The sequence below is a fragment of the Natrix helvetica genome, assembly GCF_964273705.1.
Source record: "Natrix helvetica genome assembly, chromosome: 1".
Taxonomy (NCBI): domain Eukaryota; kingdom Metazoa; phylum Chordata; class Lepidosauria; order Squamata; family Natricidae; genus Natrix; species Natrix helvetica.
The window spans coordinates 276,186,945-276,200,118 of NC_138548.1; the positions used below are offsets into that span (position 1 = coordinate 276,186,945).

Genomic DNA, 13,174 nt, shown 5'->3' on the forward strand with positions numbered 1-13,174 from the left:
TGTAACTTCAAACAGTTCCTAAAAGAATGGTTGTAACTTGAGGACTACCTGTAGTACCAAAGAATCACATATTCCTTTATGTTTCTGTGGCCATGTGGTGCATCCAGACTTCTGGTAATCTTGTATAACACAAAATATCAACCTTGCAGTTTTTCTCATCTCTACATCACAATTTTGCTTGCCTAAAAACAAGTCCTATGCTGTTTGATTAGTCCTCAACAGAGCATTTATACCACAAACACCTGGATCCTGGTCCCCCTTTGGGAGGGAGAGCAATTGCTGTTGTTTTTATTATCGTTCCATCTCAAGCCCTATGTTACCATCTCTGGATTCCTATTCTTTTCCAAACCAAACTTAGAGTTTCGAAGAGAATAGGAATAACTGCACTAACAAGGCGGCAGACAGCCCAAAACCTGTCCAGTCCAGGCAAACATAGCAAGATTGAAAACATTCTGACCTTTGGTGCTGTAGAAAATCTGCACGAAAAGGTTTTTATGTTTATAAGATATTTTTTAATCCACTTATGTAAACATTTTTATATTATACAGCCCTAATGAACTTTCCATAATGAGGTTTTATTATTGTTGTCACACATTTTCTCTTTAGACATTATTGCTGTTTTATTTGAGGCCGTTTTTTTAATAAAGAAAACATAACTCTAGAAGAGTGTATCAAACATAAAGGGACAATAAAATTGTACAGCAAAGCCTGAAACAATTAGCGGTGTGAAGGAGATACTGGATGATTTTTACAAGCCATGGCTACTGTTAAAAATTTGGCTATCATTTTGGAAATAGCTGAACTTTGATCTCATAGGAAGAAAACAATACATGCCAAGGCCTATGGAACACTCTTCCCTTCCCACCGAAATGGTACCTATTTATCTACTCACATTTGCATGCTTTTGAACTGCTAGGTGAGCAGGAAATGGGGCATGTAAGGGGAGCTCACTCTCATTTCTTGGTGCTTGGCTCTCGAACCTGGACTGACAGATTTGCAGCTGACAAACTTGGTGTCTTTAACTGCTAAGCCATTGTGTCCTTCCCTCATTTCGGTTATATGCAGCATTATTAGATTTGTATCTTGCTCTCTCCTTCTAGTTTTTTCAATGAGGTGGATTGGGCTGGGCTGAGAGAGAATGTGTGGCTCAAAATCATTCAGCGGGCTTTCATGCCTAAGAACTCAAAATGTCCTGGTTTCTTGTTCAGCACTTTAATCAGTACACCAAATTGGTACTGTTTGGATTTGCACAGAAGGAAAGACAACAGAAAAGCAAAAATATTGGCTCAGTCAAGGGACAGGAAAATCTAGCTCAGACTAAAGGCCTGTTTAGCCCAGATGTATGAAAAAAAAACTGGGTTATATCAGCAGTAGGGAACTTATAGCTCATCAGCTATTCGATTCCAGCATTGATCAGCTCACGTTAGCTGCCCTACTGAAACAGTGAAGACAGTTATTGCTGCTTCTGATATGAGCTTAGCTGTGTAAGACTTTTGAAAAGGCATTGAATACATCCAAGGTATCAAAGTCCATCTATGGAAATGATGCAGTTATCTTTCCTCAACCTCACCCCTTATTATATTTGGAATGATCACGGTTGCATGCAAATATGAACTTTGCACCCATGAGTCATAATTAAGGTAGTAGTTGTGAATTGCTAAATTTGTATTCCCTCCCTTTCAGCCAAAATAGAGAGTTGGGGGCTAAATCAGTATTAGATTAAGCCAGCAAGTTCCTTTAAATCCTATCATCCCGATTTTGTTCACAAAGATCTGCAAATGTGTGCTCAAGCTACTATCTCAGCCATTACATTTTGAAAATAATAATGATAATAACATCGAATCACTGCACTATATGTACTTTTATTTCACAGGATCTGCAAATAAACTCAGAACAGTCAGTTATTATTTCTCATATACCTTTATTTCCACTGATAACTTGGAGTTAAACATTAATTATCCAATGAAAGAGCCTTTCTTATAAAAAATATTGCGATTTCTACATAGCTATTGGAAAAAGTGCTTCAGATCTCAAGTGAACACAGAACATCTCTGCTATTAATGAAAGAAATTCCCTTTTTCAGGTTTCTGCGTGAGCCTTAAAAATGTAGTTAGTTGAAGGGAAGATTTCAGTGCAGCAGCTTTTAAAGCAAAGACTTTTTTTTATTAGGCTGCAAAAATGTGACTGCTCATCTCTGCACACGAGACAAAGCAGCTTCTTCTGAATCATTTCCAAAGCATACACAGTTTGCGCAGTAGGAACAGGGGTGGGTTCCTGCCAGTTCTAACCTCTTTTATAGAAGAGGTTCCACAAATCTACCGTGCCGTTTAGAACCGGTTCCAGCTCCCTCCCCTCGCCCATCCGCATATCATTAAGATGAAAAGCGAGAGGAGGAATTCTGGGAGTTGAAGTCCACAAGTCTGAAAGCTGTCAAGTTTGAACACCACTGGGGGTTTTTTTCTGAAGAGTTCGGGGTGCAAGGATCTTGTAACTTGACAGCTTGAAGACTTGCGTGCTTCAAAACCTGAGTTTCTGAGCCAACATTTTGGTTGCTAAGCAAGAGCATTGTTAAGTGAGTTTCACCACATTTTACAAGTTGGTCACACCCACCCCATCCAGTCACATGGCTGGCAAACCACTCCCACAAAGCAGGCCTCACCTACAGAAGAGGTTCTAAAAAAATTTGAAACCCACCACTGAGTAGGAAGTACCTTTATCCTACATACTTTTACATAAGATGGGTGGGTGGGAATACAGCAACAAATTTAAGGCATAGTTGGAAACTATATTTAATTTCTCAAATAGTAAACTATATTTAATAAAATATTTAGTAAATAGTAAATGATATTTAATTTCATATATATATATATATATATATATATATATATATATATATGTATGTATGTGTGTGTGTGTGTGTGTGTGTGTGTGTGTGTGTGTGTGTGTGTGTGTGTGTATTTGTGTTACAAATTTATTTATCAGTACAAATACAACACAAATATATATATATACATACATATACATACATACATACATACCACAGGTGGGTTCCTCCCGGATCGCACCGGATCGCGCGCGCTCCCTTTCAGCGCTCCACCTGGCTTGCGCGCTCCCTTTCAGCGCTCCACCTGGCTTGCGCGCTCCCTTTCAGCGCTCCACCTGGCTTGCGCGCTCCCTTTCAGCGCTCCACCTGGCTTGCGCGCTCCCTTTCAGCGCTCCACCTGGCTCTCGCGCTCCCTTCCGGCGCTGAAACCGGAAGTACAGTTTTGCCCGGCCCTGGCGAAGCAACGACGCCTGTCTGCGCTCCACCAGCTCGGCTGGGAACGGAGATGTTTCCTCAGCGGAGCGGAGCGCCTGAAAAGTCTTTTCAGGCGCTCCGCTCTGCTGAGGAAACATCTCCGTTCCCAGCCGAGCTGGTGGAGCGCAGACAGGCGTCGTTGCTTCGCCAGGGCCGGGCAAAACTGTACTTCCGGTTTCAGCGCCGGAAGGGAGCGCGAGAGCCAGGTGGAGCGCTGAAAGGGAGCGCGCAAGCCAGGTGGAGCGCTGAAAGGGAGCGCGCAAGCCAGGTGGAGCGCTGAAAGGGAGCGCGCAAGCCAAGTGGAGCGCTGAAAGGGAGCGCGCGCGATCCGGTGCGATCCAGCAGGAACCCACCACTGATACATACATACATACATACATACATACATACATACACATATATGTATATATATATATATATATATATATATATATATATATATATATATATATATATATATATATATATATGCATTTTAAGTATTATCAATTATTACATTGACTGGAAAAAGCAGTCAGTTTAATTTCATATTTTAAACCAATGAGCTTTTGAAATAGAAATTCATTGTGATAAGAATCAAGATGGAAAGATATATGCTCGGCATCCCAAGACAAGCTAGAAAGACCTGCACATGGATTAGAGAGCAAATGAAAATATACAATGCCATCAAGAGAGTAAAAGATTGGAAATGGCCTGGTCACATAGCAAGAACTGATGGCAGGTGGACTAAGGCAGTCATAGAATGGATTGCACTTGATAAAAAACATCCACAAAGGAGATCTAAAATAAGGTGGAACAACAACATCAGCAAGTATTGCAGGCCCAAATGGCAAGGGAAAGCCAAGACTATATTGATTGGAAATCAATGCGGAAGGGATCTTCATCCTGCAATGAGTAGACAATGGCTAGAAAAGGATGAGGATGAAGAATCAAGAGCCCAAACTCTAAAGATTCCTGGTTCTTTTTAGCAACAGTGCCTTGTATTTAGACAGACCAGGGATTTATCAAGAATAGAATAGAATATAGTAGAGTAGAGTAGAGTAGAGTATATAGAGTAGAGTAGAGTAGAGTAGAGTAGAGTAGAGTAGAGCAGAGTAGAATAGAATAGAAGGCAATTTCCTTCAAATTTCATTGTTTTGCCCCTGGAGAAAATCTGTCTGTATATCAGTCCACCAATCTCAACTGAAGCAAAGACAGGGAGTCCCTCTCTCCTGAAAAACAAATTGGTGTTGGTACCTGGCCTGATGCTTTTATTATATTGTTTGTATCTAAACAAATTGCAAATACAAAGGGTGCATCATGAATATGTTCAGTGACATACTTTGTTGTTGTACTACCAGTTCAAAATATCCACTGCTAGCAAATTGCCTACTTTGATTCACATTCAAATAAAGCAACAAAGGACACCAAGGGAATGTAGGGCAGGCAACTTAAATACACAAAGCCATAGGGAAACATAAAGTTCTCCATGAAACGGTGTGTTTTTTTTTCCACAGAAAAAAAGCATATAACAGTGATGTTTCTGCCTCATCATTTGGAGGATCCAAGCTGAATCTAGGTCAATGGTCTTAGATAGCTTAATTTCTGTGTTCAAAAAGGTTCAGATTGTGGCTTGATTTCAGATAAAGCATCTTTACAACAATGCCAGGAAATGCTGAAAGAAATGGCTAACTGCCATCATTTCCCCACAAAAATTTATAAGATTTTCAGGCAGCATATGCTATGTCATTGATCCCAATAGAACTCACTTTTAAGTACACACAGACACACAAACTTCTATGCGTCCTTAAAAACAAGTAGTACTGAATCTAAAGAGCATTAGTCACAGCAACTAGAAATAAAATATTGAAGAATTATTTAAGAATTGTACTGCTGAGTAATCATGCAGTGGATTGCTGCATTGGTATCTAGAATTTTCCAAAAAGAAAATTGTTCTGTAGTTCCTGGCCAAATAATGTTTCATAATGAGATAAAAACTGACTGTCTATGCTATTTGGCTGGCAAATAACTATGCTACTTGATGGAAGCCAACCCCCCCCCCCCAACAACTAATAAGTCACCCCCGAGTTCTCATTCGTGGCACATAGAGACAGGTCCAAATTATCCTACTTTGGACACTGTTATGCAAAGATCCATCGCTCTTGAGAAGGCTCTGATGCTGGAAAAGGTGGATGGAAAGAGAAGAAGAGGATAACCAGTAGCCAAATAAATGGACTTGGTTACAGTGGCAATGAGTTTACCGCTGGGAGGCCTGAAGGTACAGGTTAGATATAGATTGTCTCAGAGAAAGAAACTATGAGTAAAAAAGGACTTGATGGCATATAATCATTCAATCAATCAACCAGTTTAGTAGGACTTGAGAATTTTACATCACATTCTTAATCTCTTAAGGAAGAAATATTTCCTCACTTCTCTAGACATTTCTTCCCATTGTCTCTCACATCTTTCTTCCTCCACCCCCTCTTGCATTGTAATCTATTAGTTATTGTTCCCTGGGAACAAGGAACAAGAATTTCTGTTTGAATCCTTCAGATTCACCATTGTAAAGAAGAAGCAGCAAGAAAGAATCATCTGCATACAAGCTTTATCTTGAAGGTCCTTTGGTTCTAATCAATTTCTTCTCTATCGCCCTTTGCAAGGGGTGGCAAGCGACCAACTGTATAAAGATTTCTTTCTTGTAAGTGTTTCTAAGTGCAAGATTGACATGTGAGACATAAACATCTCCACCCTTTTTGCTCGGGTTTGAGTCATTAGATTGTCTAACTATGTCTAATTCAGAGGTAGGCTGCCTGTTACTCTCTGAGTGGTAATATTAGATGTTAACTATCCACTATATCTTTTGAATAGTGGCTAACTAATCCAATTCTCATTATAGGAGAAGTATTTGCTCTGCAGAAGCAAATCATATTACCGTATTGGGAAATGAAAAATAACGCTTTATGGGAAAGTTCCAATTGTTTTGTTTCAAGAGTTTTAAAGGTGCATAATAATATATTCCCTCCTAAGAAAGGAAAATGCATTATCAGTTTTAGATGGCACATGTTTGAAGGTAGTGAAAATTGTACCTCATGGGTGCCATGTTTTTGAAATAGAGCTCTTCCCTGTTTTCTGACAGGAATTCACACTTATAAATCACATTGTGAAAAAGAGCCCAGTGTTATTAGCAATACTAATTATCAATATTAATTGAAGTATTTTTTTGGAGTTACAACCCCATATTTAGGCATACCAGGGGTTGTAACACAAATACATACCTATTTCCCTGGCTCAACTGATAAGGAGGAGAGCCTGTGGCTTAGTGGCTAAGACTCCTCCCTAATATATAATACAGCCCAGGTTCAAATCCCAGTAAGGGTATGGCTAGCTGATGAGAGCTAATTAGCTCGAAATAGATCTATACTAGTCTCCCTTTATTTATTTATCAGTACAAATGCAACACAAATATAAAAAAGGCAACATTAAAAATAAAAATATGGTTTTCTGCCTGCATGGTATTCTGTGATGAGCCGAAGGACAGAAAGAGGGAGTAGTGAGCTTCCTCCCATATTTAGGCATACCAGGAGTTGTAACACAAATACATACCTATTTCCCTGGCTCAACTGATAAGGAGGAGAGCCTGTAGCTTAGTGGCTAAGACTCCTGCCTAATATATAATACAGCCCAGGTTCAAATCCCAGTAAGGGTATAGCTAGCTGATGAGAGCTAATTAGCTCGAAATAGATCTATACTAGTCTCCCTTTATTTATTTATCAGTACAAATACAACATACATACATACACACACACACACACACACACACACACACACATATATATCCACACACACACATACATGAAATATATCAAAATTGATACTGTAAATGGCATCCACCATTCTTTAGTCCATAATCTACAAAGCAGACTTAACAAACATCAAAGTGGAGGGTACCAATATTTTTGGATGCATTATCAGTGTATCAGTGGTGGGTTCCTACCGCTTCCGATGAGCTCGGCTGAACTGGTAGTGGTTTGGCGACCTGGGTTGATGGAACTGGCAGCGACCCAGGCCTGCCACACCCCCAAAGCGGTTTTCTGGGCGGTGCTGTATGCCCACGAGCCAACCAGCAGTAGTGACTGCTGGAACCCATCCCTGATCTGTATACGTTGGAAAGATTTATTTAAACAAGTTTGGTTCTTCCTCTCATTTTTTCCCAGTGAGAACAGAATAGATTGTTCTTCCTCTATTATCACTGTCTTGCGCTCCTCCCATTCTAGAAGTATGAGAGAGGCTTTTTAAAAACAATCACCTGTAGCTTTTTAAATGTTCTCAAGATTTAGTATCAGAAATGAGTACTGCTGAAAGAAATATAATTAGGGGAAAATGTTGCACAGTTAAATGACCGAGAGAAAGATGCTACTCGCTTATCCCTAATTCTACTAAACTGGGAACTCCATTTCATTTCCTTCATGAAATTGGCTGATCCTAAAATCTATGATAATATGCCACATGTTAAGTGTACATTATCCAAATTCTGTAGACTGTGGTCTCTTATTTTCAAAGAATGTGAACAGTAAATATTTGATATCTCCTCCCTATTAGAGCACATTTACTGCCATATTTTGTAGAGTTTGATATATTATCCCATGCACACATGAATACACATATACAAAAATAAGAAGCACTGCCTTTATTAATGCAAGGACGATAACAAAAACATTCTGAAAACCACTGACCTTGAAAAGAGTTTCATAGTGCAGTGAAATGCCACAGTTGAAAATTGAAACTACTAATGTGGATTAAACAACCAAACTATTGTAAACACATATGCTGGCCTGTTTGTCCATTTTGTTATAGCAGAACAATGGATTTTTAAAAGGACCATCTGTGGCGCTCAAAACAGCTTTAAAGAAAACTACATCAGAGAAAGAGATGTTTCTTTAAAGCTGTTGTTGACCTTGTTATATTCCCAACTAAACTACATGGATTTTTCAGGCATGCTTGTATTCCACTCAAGGTGCATTTGCTAAATCTGTCAGATTTACATGTTTACAAATATATATTAGTTTATATTTTGCCATTCAGCATTAGAAGTGTGGAGTTAAATAATCATTTGGCTTTTAAGCATGGTCCTATGGAATTATGCTTTAGTTTGTATATTCATTTTCTAAAGTATTTAAATGTCTTCCATGAAATATGTGTCATACATCTGTGAATGCATTTTGAAAGTCAAATCAGATATTCAGTTAAAGAAGTCTTTGCTTACATAAGATGATAGTACCAACAGGAATAATTATATTTGTTTGTAGCTGAATTATTAACTACAGTTACTACAGTGAATGGTTTTCTTATCTCTAGACTGTACTGTCATGTTTGTCACTTCATGTTTTCAGTTCATGCAAATTTTTCAGATTTAAATTGGCTTTGGCTTAGAAACATAACATAAAAATAAATTCCATCGTGATAACAGCACTTGCACATTGTACAAACAGCATTAGAAAGGCACAAAATTTCTGTATACATTTACTTGGGATGTTCTTCCCTGTAAACTCATATCAGTTTCAGAGTCCTTATATAATTCCACAGAGTAATTAACTGTATTAAATCAATATACACAAAACGACTATGCATCAATTTGTAAAGTGGGATCGTAGCCATCTCATTTATACAAGGCTTTCATAACAGTTTATGAAGGACTTGATGTTGAGAATTTCACAATAAATTTAAGATCCTATACTGAATGAATTTTAAGGCTGAAACCGTAAACATATTTACTTTGGATGTTTATACAATTAATAATATAAAAATAACTCCTTAAGTTGTTACATTTTGATTCCTTCTTGTGTAAAAATAAATTTCCTAAATAGAATTTTTCTTACTATATATTCAAATGTTTTAGACAGAATACTATAATTGTCAATATATTATCAGCTGAAGGTATAATTGTGCAATTAGGATAGCATGCTTTTTCTAAATAAAAAGTCTTAACTAGTTATGTAACTATTGCAGTGAGGTAGAAATATTAAGCTTCTCTTTTGTTTTAAAGTTGGCATGAGCCAAATTTATAATTTCATTACACATTCTACACATAGTAAATGCATAAACATATTCAATAGAGGCTTTTAATTTTTTATAAAATAAATGAACCTTCAGCTGGCTACTAAAAGCCATGTGTGTTCCTTTTTCCAATGTATTTTTAAAAAGTTAGTGGAAAAGTATCAGTCTGAAGTTTGAGATTGTAAACAAAAATATAGTTTTACTACAGTAAAACTGCATAAATCAGATCGGCTGAAAAATAGATAGATATAAAATGGGACCTTGTTCAATTATTGTACAAAAAAATATATCCAAACTTAATAAATGGCACATCATTAGGAGAGGGCAGCTACTACAAATGAATTTGTTACATCTACTTTAATGGAATAGGATAGGATGCCAAAAAATGATAAAAATATTTTTGTTCCCACAATAGGACATTTAAAAGACTTTTGAGAACAGCATGCATGGATAAAATATATTTTTGTTTCAAAATAAAATGATCTTATACATAATGTCAATTCTTAATTCTATCAGTGCTTATTCAGAAGTCTGTTCACTGCTTTCAATAGGGTTTTTTCTCAAGTATTGCAGGACTGTTGCCTCACTAAGCTGATTTTCATAGAAATTTGTACCTATATCTTACCTTTCATTGGAAAAACAACTCCCACCTAATAGATAAAATTCAGATGAAACTTCATCAATTCACATTTAATAAATGAAGATTTGGCTGAAAAAACTGTGTCTTATCAAATGCTGGAAAGCAGCAACTATCAAGTTAAATCATCATCCTATAATTCTTTTTCTTCCTTAGATTAGGCTTAAATTGAAATGCATTCAAAACTACAAAGCAAAATGTTTTCCTGCAAATGCGAGATCTACCCAAGTCTAATTAAATGTTGATATTACTTGATGTCAGTGAGGTAAGTGACCAAAGAATAATTCTGAAAGTGGTCTCTGTTTTGATGCAGTTTCATTCTGTTCCTCCTCCAGGGCCTGAGACAAGGAAGAAGAAGAAGAAGAAAAAGCCCTTCGGGACTTCAACTTCCTCCTAGGGGCTGTGGCTATGTTAAGAAATTTATTGATAGGAGCAGGTTTCTTCAAGCCTTTTGTCAATTCATAGAAGGCAATATCATCAGATAAAAGCCCCAGGACGGTGCTGGTGGAAGTCAAGATAGAAGCAGCCACTTTTATGTTCTTCTTGGTGGAAGGGTTCTGCCCAGTGTTGGTGTGAAGACCAGGGTCATTTAAGAGGTGTCTGACAGCAAAAGAACCTTCTTTTAGGTACTGGAACGGTTTCTTCCCACTATAGTCTCTTAAATTGACTTTGGCACTGTAAACTTTGACCAGCTGGGCAATAACTTCTTCCTGCCCATGGATAGCAGCAATATGGAGCGGAGTATAACCCCCAAAGGACTTAGCATTTACATCAATGTAAATACCTCCTTTCTCAGCCATTTCTATGACTTTGCTCAGTGTTTGGCAATTTCCACTTTTAGCTGCCCAGTGGAGAACCGTGAAGCCGCTCATGAAATCTCTTTTGCTCGCCAGATTCAAGTCAGTGAGCAGCAAGCAGTGAAGTTTCTGGGACCACTGGCCTGCTGTGGCGTTCACCACCCACTGGTGCTCAGCAGATTCCAAGGACACACTGGCCGTGCTGTCAGCTTCCTCACCCACCTTTAGTGGTTTTGAACCCCTTCTAAGGGAAGGGGATTTGGGCCCCATTTCATTTACCTGTGGCCTCCTAGTATGAGGGGAGGTAGACTGGAGGGTGGCAGAGAGATCCACTTGGAGACCATCTTGGACTGGGATCCTGTTTTGCTCAGGGCTCAACTCCTCAGATCTCTTAGCGTTGCTAGAAGGGGGCACCGAGCGGACCGGCAGCATACAGGGCTTTGGGGAGGCACCTTTGGGGGCCAAATGCTCTTTGACACTGGGAACTTTGTGGGTTTCCGAGCCTCCCCTTTGAAAGAGGTTCTTCAACTGGATCACAGGGATAGTCCGATGCGCTTCGGAGTCCTCCTCTCCAGGCGAGCTCAGAGGCGCCACGAAGCCGGCAGGGCAAGCGGGCGCTCCAGAATCGGCGCCTTCTGTTTCCTCGTCAGACAGATCCCCGAAGGCGATCGATGTCAGTTCCGCATCGGAGGAATCCGGGACCAACTGGTGCCTTTTTTTGAGCACGACCAACTTGATCCCCTCCGAGACCTGCACGACCGCCACGCTGTTGACCAAGTAGACGAAGCGCTGGCGGAGAGCCGCTCGGACCTCCGGCGTCGCCTTGGGCACGTCCAACAGCGGCTTGAAGTGGCCGAGCAGCAGCGAATTGGGCACCTTGCCGCCGTGTTCCCGAAGGAAGCCCACCACGGCGGCTTGGTTCAAGAATTCACCCATGCCAGCTACGGCCAGGGAGGACGACGGGCGTGGGAGCCGCTGAGAGAGAGAGAGAGAGAGAGAGAGAGAAACGGTGACCGCTCCCCGGGAGGCTCCAGCCACCTGCCGCCGCTTCCTCGGCTGTGGAGGAATCTCTCTCTGGCGCCCTCCTGTCCAGCTGGCCGAGAACGCACGAGGTAAAGTGCGGGGCAAAAACCTCCCGCCGCAGAGCCGGCTGGGATTTGTAGTGAGCGATACACCTGAATTCGAACGCCGCGTTTTTTTTTCTGAAACCAGAGGCGGCTCCCCAGGCGCAGCCGCAGATCATCCTGTCTCCGCTTTGCCTACCCGAGCAACAGGCGTCTCCCGCCTTCCGTCCCGCCACGTGCGTCAAAACTAAGACGAGAAGCGCCGCCCTCCCCACTCTTGATTTGGGAAATATAAATAGATAAAAAAAGCGCGGACCATTTCTGTGCTTTTGGTTTTTCTTCACCCCCCTCCCGTGACGCGTGGAACCCTCTTGGTACGGGCCAGGTAAATTGACCGCTCAGGATGGCAAAGAGGCCAGGGGAGCAAAGTGACTCCTAGCGAGTTATTAACTAGCGAGTCATTTTGAAGCACTCCCCGGAGCTTTTACGCCTTTTAATATATGGCACTGTGTGGGCTTGACATGAAGAATAGTTCTGTTGACATAGAAATATGCTCTGGAAGATAGTGTTGGTCTGCAGCTCTCTGCAGTGTCGGAAAATGCCAGCCTCCTAGAAAAGAGCATATATGTGTAAATGGAATATAGAAGCACCCTTTCTGCTGGCACCATACATTCCTCCCTTACTCCCATCCCTTTGACTCTGTCTGAACCAAGAATGGTCCACTTGGTGCTCTCTCCAACTCATGCTGTCTAATAGAAGAGAATATGTATGTCGTTCAGGGTTGAACTGTTCTCAGTGCTTGGTTGCTTGCTTGAAGACATTTCATTACCTGACTAGGTAACATCATTAGTGCTAGTGAATGTGGGATTTTATCCCTGTATACAGTATACAGTCACTTGCCCTGCCAGTGTTGGTGGGGGCATGGTCTTCTTCGTAGTTCTTGAGCCTCTCTAACCACTGTGGTGGCACAGTGGTTAGAGAGCAATACTCCTCCTGCTGACTGCCAGTTGCCTGCAATTTGGCAGTTCGAATCTCATCAGGCTCAAGGTTGACTCAGCCTTCCATTCTTCCAAGGTGGGTAAAATGAAGACCCAGATTGTTGTGGGAAATATGCTGATTCTGTAAACTGCTTAGAGTGGGCTGTAAAGCACTGAGAAGTGGTATATAAGTCTAAGTGCTATTGCTATTAGGATATTATTTTCTGGTTCTTTGGCATTCATTCCTGCTTATCTGGCTGTAGAGGATGTGTTGTGGGATTTTTGTTTCCTTTTTAGCTTTCTTATTGTTTTGAAATATTTGTAAATGTGGTTTATCTCTATGTGTCTATTGATGGCTGATTTTTCTG

At 40.4% G+C, this 13,174-nt stretch overlaps 2 protein-coding genes across 3 annotated transcripts in view; one reads left to right on the forward strand and one right to left on the reverse strand.

The window, feature by feature from the left end:
• Window positions 1–7,949: 7,949 nt before the first annotated feature.
• On the reverse strand, window positions 7,950–11,716 carry SOWAHA (sosondowah ankyrin repeat domain family member A). The gene has a single exon (XM_081933998.1). The coding sequence runs from the start codon at window positions 11,699–11,701 to the stop codon at window positions 10,226–10,228; it is 1,476 nt and encodes a 491-aa protein (XP_081790124.1). The 5' UTR covers window positions 11,702–11,716; the 3' UTR covers window positions 7,950–10,225.
• Window positions 11,717–11,858: 142 nt separating this feature from the next.
• SEPTIN8 (septin 8) overlaps window positions 11,859–13,174 on the forward strand; it is a gene marked incomplete at its 3' end in the record, with an annotated part of 119,021 nt that continues 117,705 nt past the window's right edge. Inside the window, exon 1 of one of the 2 annotated variants that reach the window (XM_081934008.1) lies at window positions 11,859–11,877. Of the gene's footprint in view, window positions 11,878–12,027; window positions 12,215–13,174 lie in introns of those variants that run through there. The other variant, XM_081934007.1, reaches the window with a different exon arrangement.

Bases quoted from the DNA above. Each gene is read 5' to 3' on its own strand.
- SOWAHA (XM_081933998.1), bottom strand. From the start codon at position 11,701: ATGGGTGAATTCTTGAACCAAGCCGCCGTGGTGGGCTTCCTTCGGGAA.